The sequence below is a fragment of the Lissotriton helveticus genome, chromosome 5_1 (genome assembly GCF_964261635.1).
Source record: "Lissotriton helveticus chromosome 5_1, aLisHel1.1, whole genome shotgun sequence".
NCBI classification, from domain to species: domain Eukaryota; kingdom Metazoa; phylum Chordata; class Amphibia; order Caudata; family Salamandridae; genus Lissotriton; species Lissotriton helveticus.
Genome location: NC_136065.1, coordinates 1,823,881,361 through 1,823,895,405, shown reverse-complemented (window position 1 = coordinate 1,823,895,405; position 14,045 = coordinate 1,823,881,361). Strand labels below are relative to the sequence as shown.

The window sequence follows — 14,045 nt, the reverse complement described above, 5'->3', positions numbered from 1 at the left end:
AGAAGGGATCGAAGCAGCTGAGGGGGTGTCGGAAGAAGTTGGGAACGCATCGGATCCAGACGAAGAGCGAAGGCAGGACGGCAGTGAGACTGAAGACGCAACTGAAGGAGAGAGCAGCAGTGAATACGATTCAGACACGGATCAGTACCAGAGTGATCAAGAACCGAGTGGGAGGACGAGACATAGGAGAACAAGGTGTGAGGCTGCCACTTGGCCGGGAAGAAACAGGAGGCTAAGTTTGAGGTCGGCCCAGGAAGAGACGCTTGCTCCTATATCCGAAGACTCGGATCAGGAAGAAGATACCCAGGATCAGGCCGAGGGGGGTCCTAGAAGGTCAAGGAGGGTGCGGGTGCCTAGTAGAAGATACTCTACTCCTGATTGGACCTACCTCGTTGCAGATGTCGGTGGGGCACAGAACCGGGAGGGTCAGGGAAGTGAACCTGATCAGAACTGACCCGATAATCACAGTACAAATACTGTTCCTGCTACCGGGGGCGGAGACCGAAAGGTTGCTGACACTCAACATCGTCTATCCTCCTCTCCTAAGCGGAATAAGAAAATTGATTTTAGAAACAGTTGAATTTCCAGTTTGCTGTTCACGATATCCAGTGTTGGAGGGAACTCTCCTTTGGTTAGAAATGCTTGAGCGAGTAGTGGAAGTTCTTGGAGCGCTCATTGTTTTGGACTAACACTTTGTTGCAAAAAGACTTTTTGAAAGGACATTAGTAAAATTACTGCAAGATAACCTAGCGCCGAGTGGAAGAAGAAAAAATGGTAGGGGTTTCCTTTTAGCGGATGGAGAAGGGCTAGGGTTGTCTGTTTTCTACAGGACTTTAAACTGTTTTGCGGAGAAAATTGTCAGCTTCTCAGAGTCTAAAGAAAGAGACATTGTTTTAAAGAAAGACTTTGTTCAGAGAGAAGGAGAAGTGAATGCTGGAAGAACGTCAAGAGCTACACTGTTTGAGAACATGGAGGCTGGCAACCCGAACCGCAGGGCAAAATGTATAGTTGGCACACTGTTGGGAGTGGTGATTTCCCTGATAGTTTTAGTGGTTACTGTCTCATACATAGTGGGACACGAGAGGGATGCAACAGCAGTCAGGGAAGTCAAGGGAGTGTCAACACCGAGAACTACTACTGTTAATGATAAGGGAAACATCAATGATAAAGACAAAGCGTTGTTAGATGCAGAAATAAAAAGGTTACACACGGATGAGTCACAGGGAAATTTCAGGTCAAATGCTTATGCTAAACTACTTTATGAGTACATTGATGTCATGGAGGCGAAGAATTGCTACGTTTGTATGCAGTTACCAGCTTCTGTAGATGAGGGTATCAGATACCATCATCTTCCATTGACGTATGGAATTACATGTAGTTTATTGTTAAGCATATTCTATGGACGAGAGGGGTTCGAGTATTATTTCTCGAACTTTGATTCGACATTGCCAGAGGTCCCAAATTACAAGCATTTGAACAAGTGGGACTATTACAAGAGCGAAGATAGATTACACAAATGGTTCATTCCATGGAAAACGTTAGATACTTCACATGCCCGAAGAAATAATTTGACTTGTCAAGTGTCAGAAATCGAGAAAAAGTTTATAGGGCAGGTGGATACTAGATACAGGAGGCAGAAGATTCTAAAGGCTTCAGGGCAATGGGAAACGGATTGGACCAAGGAAGAAAGGATACACCAAAGAAAGGGTAGCTTTGGTCCAATTGCTTTAGACAAGGAGAAATGGGGGAAACTGTGCATTCACAGGAGTTACTCCTATTATGAGAATCTGTATGTAGGTCAAGTCAGTTGTGAACTTGCTTTTCAATTGGAGTACTACTCCAAGGATTTCCTGAAAGAGATGCAAGCAATTCCAAATGTATATTTTGTATGTGGAAGAAATGCCTATGTGAAGCTACCAGATAATTGGTACGGATCATGCTATCTGGCTATTGTCTTCCCTAAAATATATCATGTTGAGAATTTAGAAACGACGAAGAAAGGAATACCAACTAGAGGGAAGAGAGGGCTGGGTGCAGCAGAAGTAATTGGGGATGTATTCGGTGCTGCATTCCCTATCCTAGGAGTGATACTGAATGACATTAAGATTAGGAGGTTAGCTACAGTCGTAGATAGGCTAACTGCCAGTACTGCTAGATCATTGATGCTGGTGGAAGGTGAGATGCAATCGATTAGGGCGATGGTTCTTCAGAACCGACTTGCTTTAGATGTTCTGTTAGCTAAAGAGGGAGGAGTCTGTAAGGCTTTGAAGGTCCAGGAATGTTGCACTTACATTCCAGACAATTCAAAACCTCTAGAGAAGTATATACAAAACATCACTGCCATACACCACGAAATTGAGGATCTGACAAAGATAAACGTGTGGGAAAAAGTAGGTCATGGAATGGGTAAAGTTGGAGGTTGGTTTGCCAACCTAGGAAAGGGTATCGTTTGGTACATACTGAAACCCATCATCATAATTGTGATTTGTGTAATCACTTTATGGGGACTGGTGCGTTTGTATCAGTGGTATAGAGCAAATAGGTTGCAGAGATCTATGAGGAAACAGGAGAAAAAGTTGACAGCGATGCAGGACACTCAATACAGGAGTCTGAAAGCATTGGAGACAATGAAAAGAGGTGGCACTGCCACGACTTCACTTTGAAGGGTTCTACATTTTTGTGATGATGTCTTGATGGTGATGACCCCTGAAGGTCATCAAAGGGGGGATTGAGAGAGCACAAGTTTGAAAAATGTATAAGTGCACCATATTTACAAGCACGTAGTTAGTTTAAACATGCTTTGCACACGAGTGTTTTATATCTAGAAGTGAAATACACAGAGTGCCTTATATTCAGTAGTGAAATGTATAGAATGTTTAAGTAGAGTAACAATAGTCATAACTGTGTGAGATTAATGTAGAAATGTTTGGGATGAATATGAAAACCTCACGTTCTCATGTTAAAGGAATCATGTAAGAGTTGAATGGAACTCTGAAAACCAGTTACATTGTGTAGGCCTTAGAGCAATTCACAGCAAATCTAAACGTGCTGCTAAAATAATGTGAGATGGGGTTAACATGGATCTTCCAAAATTGTATTATCAAAACTTAGTACGGGAATATATGCTTTATAGATGTGTTGTTTTAGAAACGTATGCTAGTTAAGAATGCTGTTTAAATCAAGTTAATGTTTTAGAGTGCAGGGACCCGCTTCATGTAAATCAAGTAGGCCTGAACTGATAATGTCATCTCCTTTGATGTGCCATGTGCTCGTTAGAAGAGAAGTCGAGAGGCGTCCAGTACAGAGCTTCGCGTGTGCTTTACGACCTATAGATATGGTGGAGTCTGGAATTTGAGGCCCACTGCAGGACGGACTGTATGCAGGTGCGAGGGTCCTAATCAGCTAGAATGAAAGGGGCTTTGTTCAGTGGCGCTTGGCGCAGGCCTGTAGGAGTTTTCAGGAATTTCAGGGGGTATCGGCGCACTGGAGAAGAAGCCTGGGAACCAAGGTCAACTTTAACGAGGGTCTTGAAGAGTACCATCATGGAGTTTACCGCGCAAAGATGTACCACGTGAGGGGCGTCCCAAGGGGCGTTCCTATCAGAAATGTGATTTGGTATTAGGGAAAGCGACCCGGGAGGAGAGCAGAGCAGATGATTTTGGGAGCCTAAGGAAGCGGATGGGTAGGCAGATAGACTGATCAGGAGAGACCCATTATCAGAGAAGAGACAAAGAGAAGTGCGTGATCTTCTTAGGAAGTCACCACGGCTGACACCTAGAGGGGTAAAGATCTTGTTAAGTAGGGATGTCACTTAGTATAGTGTAGGGACAGACTAACCTGAATTTTCTTTTCTGTAATGACTTTGAGGTTGCAACTTGTATCTATTTTGGCAACGCTCATGATATTCGAAATTGTACTCATTATTCTGTTTTGCAGACTCAGACTATTCAAAGAGTTCATGTTCATAGTGATACCAGTTTATCTTTTGAATCTCATCTTGAGAAGTTTGTATCTTCAGTTATCTTTGACTTTATATTAAATCTTTGAAACTTAAATTTGGTCAGTGGTCATTTAGAGTGGTGTAAGTTCTTAATTGATTGACCTATTGTTAGATTGCCTTTTACTCAATGACAGGTACCAACGATTCAGTCGACTTGGTTTGGGAGCTGGTAAGGTAACTAGTAACCAGTAATCCCGCGTTAACACTTGTTTAGTGCAATCTCACCTATTGAGCATGGTATGGACTCCAATCTCCTGGTTTCCACTAATAATCATAGCTGAATTGTGACAAATACAACCCTGCTGTGCTAATTTCTGATTTCATTGGCTCATGTTTCATTAAATGAACCACACCACCCTCCGAGATAAATGTATCAGTAGCAGGCATTAAAGACAGATCTTTAAATTGGATCCTGTCTGTTGCAGCCCTTCTTTCAGTCCTTACTGGAATACATCAATAGAGAGGGTTCCTTTACGCTTGGCGTTAGTATCTTCAGTAGGTTGAGCTCTCTTCAACTAAATGACACACAAATAGTATTGAAACTTTACAGATCCACTGACTACTAACATTGTGCGAGTCTTGAATGGCACCCCGTACTCTCTAAATAGTATTGCCTAAATACCTCTTCTACTCTATTTTTGTAATGTACCATTATTCCAACACAGCATGTCAAGGGCCCTAGGATAGGTATTTATTTATTTATTTATTTTAAACATTTATAAAGCGCTTGCCTCACCCCACATGGGGTATCTCCGCGCTGAGGACAGAAGCGGTACAACACAAAAAGGGAAATGGAGCTAGAAAAGATGAGTCTTGAGCTTGTTCCTAAAGGCCAAATAGTTGGTATTCAGGCGAAGATCCAAAGGCAGTTGGTTCCATAACGTGGGGGCAATGTAAGTGAAGGATTTACCTCCTAGTATGGATAGCCTAATACGAGGAACAACAAGTAGGCCTTTTCCTTCCGAACGCAGTGTGCGATATGGAATGTGTTTGGTTAGCTTTTCGGCCAAATAGATAGGAGTCATCTGGTTAAGGCTCTTAAACACGAGACAACACACTTTAAAATGGATTCTCTTCCGAATAGGAAGCCAATGTAAGTTGAGGAGTAGGGGAAGAGATGGAGTTCGCCTTCGAGCACTAATCACCAGACGGGCAGCAGTATTTTGCACTACCTGCAAACTTTGTAAATCAGAGTCCTTAGCCGAAATCAGCAAGGCATTGCTATAATCCAAGCGACTAAGAACTAAAGCATGGATTAATGTTTTCTGAGTATTGATTGGGAGAAAATGAAAAATATTGCGGAGCAAGCTCAACGCATAGAAGCAGGATTTTTTAGTTGTTGCTATATGATCTTCCAGGTTAAGGTCTCTATTTACTAAGACCCCTAGGTTTTTAACATCGGTCTTTGGAGTAGGAGCTGTGCCTAGTTCTTCTGGCCACCAACTAGGGGACCAGTTAGTAGCAGCGTCCTTAAAGAGCATGATTTCTGTTTTCCCTGCGTTTAACTGCAGGAAATTACTCTTCATCCAAGAGGAGATCGTTTTCATGCCTTCCAAGAACGTGTTCTGGATGTTAGGGGTGCATTTATTGTAAGTAAAAATCAATTGCGTGTCGTCCGCATAGGAAATTGGGGAGAACCCAATTTTCCTAAGAAGTGCTGCCAAAAGGGCAACATACACATTGAATAAAGACGGGCTGAGACAAGAGCCCTGAGGTACCCCTTTCGGGACATGGCTGATCTTGGATTTCAAAGAACCTAGGTTCATTGTTTGTGTTCTATCTGTCAGGAAATCTTGTATCCAGCTCAAGGCAGTGTCCTGGACACCTATAGAGCGTAATCTTTCCAATAATGTTTGGTGAGAGATAGTATCGAATGCGGCGGATAGGCCAAGCAGCACCAGAATTACTGCCTGACCTGCATCCGCTAGCATTCGAATGTCATCCGTCACTTTTACCAAAGCAAGTTCGGTACTATGTCTGGGATGAAAACTAGACTGATAATAATCCAGACAATTATTGGATTCCAAATAACCTGAGAGATGAGTGTTAACATGCTTCTCTAGCAATTTACCATATAGAGGTAACAGGGAGATCGGGCGGTAATTAGCTATGATATCCGAGGCCACTTTGGTGTTTTTGCGAATGGGCATAATTTGAGCAGCTTTCCTTGCTTTGGGAAGTTTGCCTTCTTTAATATAGTGGTTAAAAATGGAACTAAGAGGTTCTGCCAATTCAGTAGCTAATACCTTAGCAAATTTTTGCAGGGATTAGATCAGTAGGAGAACCGGATTTTGCAGATTTTAATAAAAGTTCCGTGTCTTGGACTGTCAAGCAATGGAAGTTCTTTGAATGTTCCCTGTCTGAGCAGGGCAGAAGATTGGACCGTACCAAAGTCGCACTTCTTAATGTCAGATGAGGTAATATTATTATATATATCCTCTATTTTTTTTAAAAAAGTGGTCTGCAATTTGATCACAGAGAAGTTGAGTGGGTTCCTCCTCAGTGTTAAGGGCTTTGGGGTTGACAAAGGTGTTAAGAATATGGAAAAGCATTTTAGGGGAACTGCCTGATTGTTCCAGTTGTATAGTAATATGATGTTTATGTGCAGATTTAACGTTTTTATGGTATTTAACCAAGACCAATTCATATAGTTTTTTATTTGCAGCATCCTGGGTGCGTCGCCAATTACATTCAAGTTTTTTACAATTTCTCTTCTCCATCCTAAGATCAGATGTATACCAGGTGGTCTGAATTCGGCTCGATACAGTGTTAGATGTGTTCTCAGGGATGTTTTCGCATGGGTTGTCAGCTCGTTTAAGAAAGTTCATCCATCTTATACGTGCTCCTTAAAGTGCTACAGAAGTCAGAACCCTGGTCACTGCAGTCTGTATTATACTAATTATCTATACAAAGACAGAAGGGAGTGTTAGACTGGCTATTGAACCTAGAAAGATTGTTTATGTATCTGTAGCCAGTTGAGGTCTAAACTGGCTGTGATTAGCTGACAAAATTAAGTTTGAAAGTCTTTGCACTTTTACATAACCGTATGGGGTTTAGAGATGCCAATTTAGCCAATAAACCCTCCTTTCTATTAATACTGAGGGCCTTTTTAGAGTGTGGGTGACAGAATACTCAAACAAGGTGAATATCCCATCTGTCGTATTACAAGTATATTAGGCTATAATCTGTGCTTCATTTGTAAAATAATAAGTGCCAGGTCCTTGTCAGAAGGACATTACAGCTGGCACTACCCATTGCCCATGCCAGCACTGCCAATGACAGAACCAACAAAACTTCTAATCATCACACCCTACAAGTGTGACAGTTCAGGTTATTCCAGGCCCCCAAACTATATTGAATTACTGTTGTGCTCATCTTCAAATTAGACAAACTGCGCCACCTTGTGGCAAACTGTTTTAGGATCAGTGGTGACAAGTGCCGAGCACCGGGAACCAATGGCTCAAAGTAAGCACTGGCTATAATGCACTTGTCAAACTACAGACTGGACCTCTGTCATCTTTGTGGCAGAGTATTCCGTCCACGAGACTCTTAATTGTAGGCCTTAGTTTTAAGGACCACAAATAAAGGCCTTCTGCGGACCGTTTTGCTACAATGAAAGGACAAAGGATTTTTTTATGTGTGCAGTTATAGAACAATGAATCGTTCAGCCTTTGGCATGAATTTTGAACGGATTGTTTTTAAAATAGGTCCGTATAATTCATAACTTATATTAAGTCTTCTGCCACGTCACTGTGCAGTTCGCAGACTTAAGAATGGTCAGCACCTATGATCATATACTGAGCTGCACAAGTGTTCTCCACTGTCCCTTAATGTGAGGGGGCTCTATCCATGGTAGAAAGCTTAGGGTACAATTTTTCATTTGGGTACAGATAGAGCAGGTGCACTTCAAATAATGCTCAGTGCTGGGAGTATAGGAGGTGTTACCTCTTGCGGATGCGCTCAGGGACATCTTAACAGCCCCCGGGCAAAGCAATGCACTGACCCTGCCTACACAACCACTCCCAGGAATAAAAATGTTTAACAGAAAATTTGTGTTAAATTCTGGTCTGCACTGGGCCCCTATGCTCGTTGGGCTGCTCTTTGAGGAGGAGGAAGGTCTTTAGTTCCTACCAGAAATGAAGATGTCGTGGCACGTGGAAGCAGTATTTGTTTGTAGTATTTGTAAAGCATGTCATGCCTTTGGAAGCTGACTGACAGTAATGTGGGTGGGGTTATACAAAAACTGCAGTCGTGAAAGCAGCTCTTGACGACAGAACTGGAAGCTGCCCAGCTCCGTCGTGATATGAATAACTTAATGGACTTCAGTGGGCAGGATGGAGTGCACTGAGTATGTCTTGAGAAAGACCAAGAAAGCCAAGCACAGGCCACAGGCGAGTGGGCCTAGCCATAGGGATCTGACCCGTAGGCGTAATCCAGGTGGCTACTGTAAAAATGTATCGCATTGAGGGGCTAGGAATGGAGAATTGTTAAAAAAAATACAGCTCACTATAGGTAGACCAGGTTTGGACCCAGAATAATACTGAAGACTAGATAATGCAACAAGTGGGGACAATCATTGATTTTGGGTCCATGGTCGATTTTCATTTGACGCCTTCTCTGCATCTTGGAAAATGAGCGGTGGTTCTTAGAGTACAGGAGGTTTCTTATCCTCAGACCACCTTGAAGCGTTCATCGCCTTTGATGCTCACTCTGTGCATCGTATTTTTAAAAATATTTTTTGCTTTTCTGTGGGCCTAATGGACTCCAAGAGAGAGGCACAAGGAAATCCTAGAAGTCAGACGGGACCAAGGGTAATCATCTATTAGGAGAAAGAAAGGTTCCTTATAAGAAGGATCGGAAAAATATCACAATTTTTACAATCAAAAATTGATATATAAGAGTGTGGTCACAGAATAGAAAAATGTATTTAGCAATGAATTAAGGCCCAATATATACAAAAGGTGAGTGAGCAAACCATGACGAGGTAAAAGGAAATCAGCTGATTTCCTTACCGCAGGCAAGTGACTTAAAAAGTGACTTATAGGTTTGTGGAAATGTAAATGAAAAAGTCACAATCAGTTAGCATCTCATACTCAACAATATGATACAGATAATAGTATAGAGTTAGAGATGTATGTCGACGACGTTTCGATCCCTGAGAGATAGTGGGATCTCATCAGGACAAGGCGATGGATCGAGTGCCTGGGAAGTTGGTGTTTTTAGCTTTCCTGCACGTTGTCCTGTTGGAAATCTGTTCAAGGATAACACCAAACTAGTGCACAGAGCTACTGTCTTCTGATGGCTAGACGAAGGAGAGGTGTTTCATTACAGTCAACAGCTAGAGAGATGTAAATCTCTAAAACAAAATCAAGATTGGTCTCATTGCCCTCAGTAGAGTTGATATTAACTAATAATCAAACACATGTCTCAGTTTCAAGCTAGCTCTCTTCACCCCTATTTTTGCAGGGGTCAGGAATTGAACAGAAAGCTTACATCTCTCCTGTTTTAGAAGCCTCCTCGGATGGTTTGCAAGCATTCTGGGGTTTTCATACTGGGGGCCCAGAATGGTTACTGGGTTTGCAGTAAGGAACAGATGTACTGTCTCACCACAGACCAAGATTTATCTTTAGATCCTCTCCCTATCATAGGATTGGGAGAGGCATGAAAACAACTCTTAATGAAATATTCTGCTGAGCCAACATTATTATATAATGTGGTGGCCCTTTGCTTACTTATGATATTTATGAAAACACACCTGGCTGATTAACAATATCATGAACTGGTTTAAGGATGGTATATTATCTCAATACAAGATTTAAAACAAAAGGGAGAGGTACCACTTATATGCTATATTGAGTGACCTCTCCATTTTCTTTTTATATAGCGCAAACTTGACCCGAACGTATCAGAGCGCTTTACATGAGCACCAGTTCCACTACAGAAGGACACATTCATTTTTGTAAGGCACTGGGAGATTAACGGCCAGATTCATGAAATGAAAATCGGCTCGCAAAGGGCCAGATTCTGAGAATCTGGCCCTTTGCGAGCGCAATTATTGCATTTGGGATTCATCATCCCAAATGCAATAATCGCTATTATAGAATTCGCTATTGTGCGAGGAATTGCATTTAAGGAATCTCTATTAGAGATTCCTTAAATACAATTCATCAACCAATTTTAAATTGCGAATTCGCAATATTTGGCCGCTATTTACCACGAAGTCTGACTTCGTGGTAAATAGCGAAAAAATAGATTAAAGCACTTTAGTGCATTTTTTTCTTTTGCATGTTACATACACACGTCCTTTGGACATGTGTGTGCGCAACACCTGTGTAATGTTGCATTTCAGGGGTGCTACAGGGTGTCCTTTGGACACCCCTGGCACCCTTGAAATCGCATCCTTATTTGCAATTAGCAAATTGCTAATTGCAAATAAGGAATAACTCCCCATGCATTCCTATGGGCCTTTAGGCCCATAGGAATGCATGGGGAGTTATTCCTTATTTGCGATTAGCAATTTGCTAATCGCAAATAAGGAATGTGTAGGAATCGCAATTTATTTAGCAATTCCTACATGAATCCCGTTTTGCAAGTCCTTAATAGCGATTCCTTATGAATCGCTATTAAAGACTCGCAAAACGGCCCTTTCATGAATCTAGCTGTAAGTGATTTGCCTAGAATGACAGGATGTTGAGCGTAGTTGTTGAGACTCGAACCCGGTTCCCCAGATTTGAGTTTGACTGCTCTAGCCGTTAGGTCGCCTCCTCTCCCCGAGTGGGTCAATTGAAACACAGGAATTTATTTAAAGTATTCTCCATCACACAGAAGGCCTTCTAGAGGAGAGGCTAAGGAAAAAACAAAAGGTGGTCTCTTGTTACCTGCTATTCTGAAACCTCTGTTCTAGAAAAGCCTGTCAAACCAGGAACCGAAATTAAAGGACAAAAGCAAGGCAACTCATGGAAACTAGCGGCCCAAATTAACCAACCATACAGTGATTCTCCTAACAGCTTACATCCAATTAACATTTAGCCCTCGACTCATACTCCAGCCAATCAAACGTCGATTCAACTTTAAAGTTCCACCAGTTCATACATATTCCCATTGCTTTTGATCTATCAGACCCCAGGCTCTGTACTGCCCTCAGTACAGAACGGTGTAAATGTTCAGAATGGGCTCCAATGAACTATTGATCAAAGCCCACTGATGTTTATGTCAACATTATTGTAAGTGGCAGAGAAATAGAGTAATCTGTTTCAGCACTGTAATCTTTTTTTCGTAGAATTGCATCACCTATGTAATCCCTATGTCTACAGTAAAGCATGTTCTGCATATTTTGTTTCAATAAAGTTTACATTGGTTCTAGAATCCTTGGAGTGTTCTGCTGTAAAGTCTATTTTTTGAAAGTCTGTGGAGTTACATTCTGTTTATTTGCCGGTCGCCTGCGTCCATGTAGGTGGCTTGTACCTCACACCTGAAGAGTTCGTTTAATAAATCTTCACCTAGTCTAGATCCTCACTATACAATGTCTCCTTTCGACTGGACTAAGGCAGCCTCGATAAACAATTGATGAGCTGTATCTCTCCAAATCCTCAGAAATATCTACCTGGGGAACCCTTTACATAACCCAATAGATCATTGGACAACCAGATCCTTCACAGTTAAACCTTCACAGTTGTGTTGCCCTGCCGAAATGGCCACAAGATGAAATGGTTACTTACTCACCCACTTTTTTCGACCAAGCCAGTATGTGTGTCTGTATATCGCAGGACTATATATTTGGCGCTGTAAAAGATTAATAAATAAATTTTCAAGAGAAAGCAGTTGTGAAAGGGGCATGTTGTGAGCCCATCCACGTTGCTACTTTTGGACACTGTAGTCTAGTCTCAGACCTGTGACATTTGCTTCCATTTTGTATTGACAGATGTGCACAGCTACTAGTGGAGTATGGTGCCAGGGTTAACATGAAGACCAGAGACAGTGCGATGACACCACTGCACGTTGCCGCCAAGCATGGCCTGGAAGAGCACCTGAAGCTTTACCTCTGTAACGGGGCTGACATCATGCTGAAGAACCGTGAAGGTGAGACCGCCCTCAACGCCGCCTGCGCTGGTGCCGATAACCCAGAGCAATCCGGCCGGTATTACCGTGTTGTGAAGAAGCTGTTGGATTGTGGGGTGGACGCCAAGGTGGCCGGGCGGAAGAGTCACACACCCCTGCACAACGCCTGCAGCAACTGCCACCACCGTGTTGTGGAGCTGCTGCTTCAGCACGGGGCCGAGGTCAATGTTACCAACTGTGCTGGGTACACACCCCTGGACTGCATCCTGCAGGTGGTTGAAGATTACACGGACTGTCAGCCGGAGAGGGTTGTCCTAATGCTGCTCGATCATGGGGCGACACCGGCTAATCCGAAGGTAAATCTGAGGCCTTCAGCAGACATGTGCTTCCTTAGCAGAACCACAACACTCAACCCTCCCGACCAAAAGTAAAAAGTAGGGCACAAGCAAATACATCTAGGGTCTCCCCTGGTCATTATCAATGTAAACTTGGAACCACTCTGGGAGAGTGCCTCCTTGGCACAAGCATAGGTGATTGCATCTCTATATTTTATTGGAAGGTGCAGCAGGTGCAAGTTTCCCTCATAAAACAAAGGTCATACACGCACTAATCCCAAAAACTATAATATCATCCTCTCAATCTTAACCCCATAGCCAAACACACTAGTCCAAACCTGTATGTGGTGGCTTGGAAGCCTCCTCTGCACAAACATCAAATCCAACCAGCAATTCCAAGGTAAACTGTGGAATTGAGGTTACATCTTCCCTGGCACATAGGAAGGCCCTGAGAACAAATCAAAGGGCTGCTGGGGCCCCAGCCACCAGCACAAGGGCACACTGCTGCCCAAAGCTGAAATGTAGGACTACACTGAGAAGTCACGTCCTCACCATGACCAGGTGCCCTGTACCCACCAGTCCCAAGGAAAAACTGTGGCCTACAAGAGATGAGATCTTTTTTAAGCACAGCCACAGGGCCACAATCAACTTTTGTCATATAAACAGGAAGCCAGTAAGTGCCAAACCCTCTTGTACAATGTTAGCATCACCAATTGAAGTTCTAACCTACAGTATGGATTGAAGTAGCCACACGCCTCCCAAGTGCAACCACACGACTGCCCCATGCACTGCCAAGGTAAGCTTGAGGAGAGCAGTAGAATGAAGGGTACTAAGTGGAGCCACGAGACTGTACCTGCTAGTGCCTAGGTAAGCTTGAGGAAGGCAGTAGACACAAGCATGCCAAGTGCAACCTGACGTCACCTCCCAATGCCAAGGTAAACTAGACGAAAACAACAGAAACGAGCGTCCCAATTTGCAACCACAGGAGTTCACCTGTCATTGCCATGGTAAGCTTGAGGAAAGCAGTAGATACATGCATGTCTACAATTGCAACAGATTTACTTGTCTGTTATCTATTGGTCGTACCTCACTGCATCAGGAATCGCTACATCGGGAGTCACTACACCAGGGATACCATTACATTCCAGGTAAGTTTATTTTTAAACACACACACACATCTATCTGTGTGTGCTCCCTTTCCTTTATTTCTGTTTATAAGTGTATATATATTTTTTTATTACTTCGTTTTCCAAACCAGTTTGATTTTTATTTCCATAAATTAAAATTATGATTCCATTTTCTAATCACAACAAAAGCTCTCGGTTTTCTGTTTTTACTTATTATTACAGAAAAATGCAGACCGAAAACTATTTGTTTCTCTGTCCATATTTATTTTTAAATGTAGAAAATTGTAGAACATATGTCTAATTTTGAGTGATTTTTAGTGCCGTCAGTCATGACTGCTAGGCCAATAGCAGAGCAGACTGACACGCAGGTGGGTCTAAAAAAAGGTCTACATTTCCCTAATAACATTTTAAATAGTTGCACGTGTACTAACATGCTAAGCTGTGTATTGTATTTCAACGATACATAACATTTGACTTTTTTTTAGGACTAAAACCCATGAAACATCCAATTGTAAGTGTACCTGT

At 42.5% G+C, this 14,045-nt stretch overlaps 1 protein-coding gene across 2 annotated transcripts in view; it reads left to right on the top strand.

Annotated features, from left to right (window-relative positions):
• The window catches only part of ASB16 (ankyrin repeat and SOCS box containing 16), a 142,826-nt gene that overhangs the window by 66,268 nt on the left and 62,513 nt on the right, over positions 1–14,045 (top strand). For both annotated transcript variants that reach the window (XM_078645197.1, XM_078645198.1), the window contains exon 3: positions 11,922–12,414. In XM_078645197.1, the coding sequence (XP_078501323.1) occupies positions 11,922–12,414 (493 nt within the window). The remainder of the gene's footprint in view (positions 1–11,921; positions 12,415–14,045) is intronic.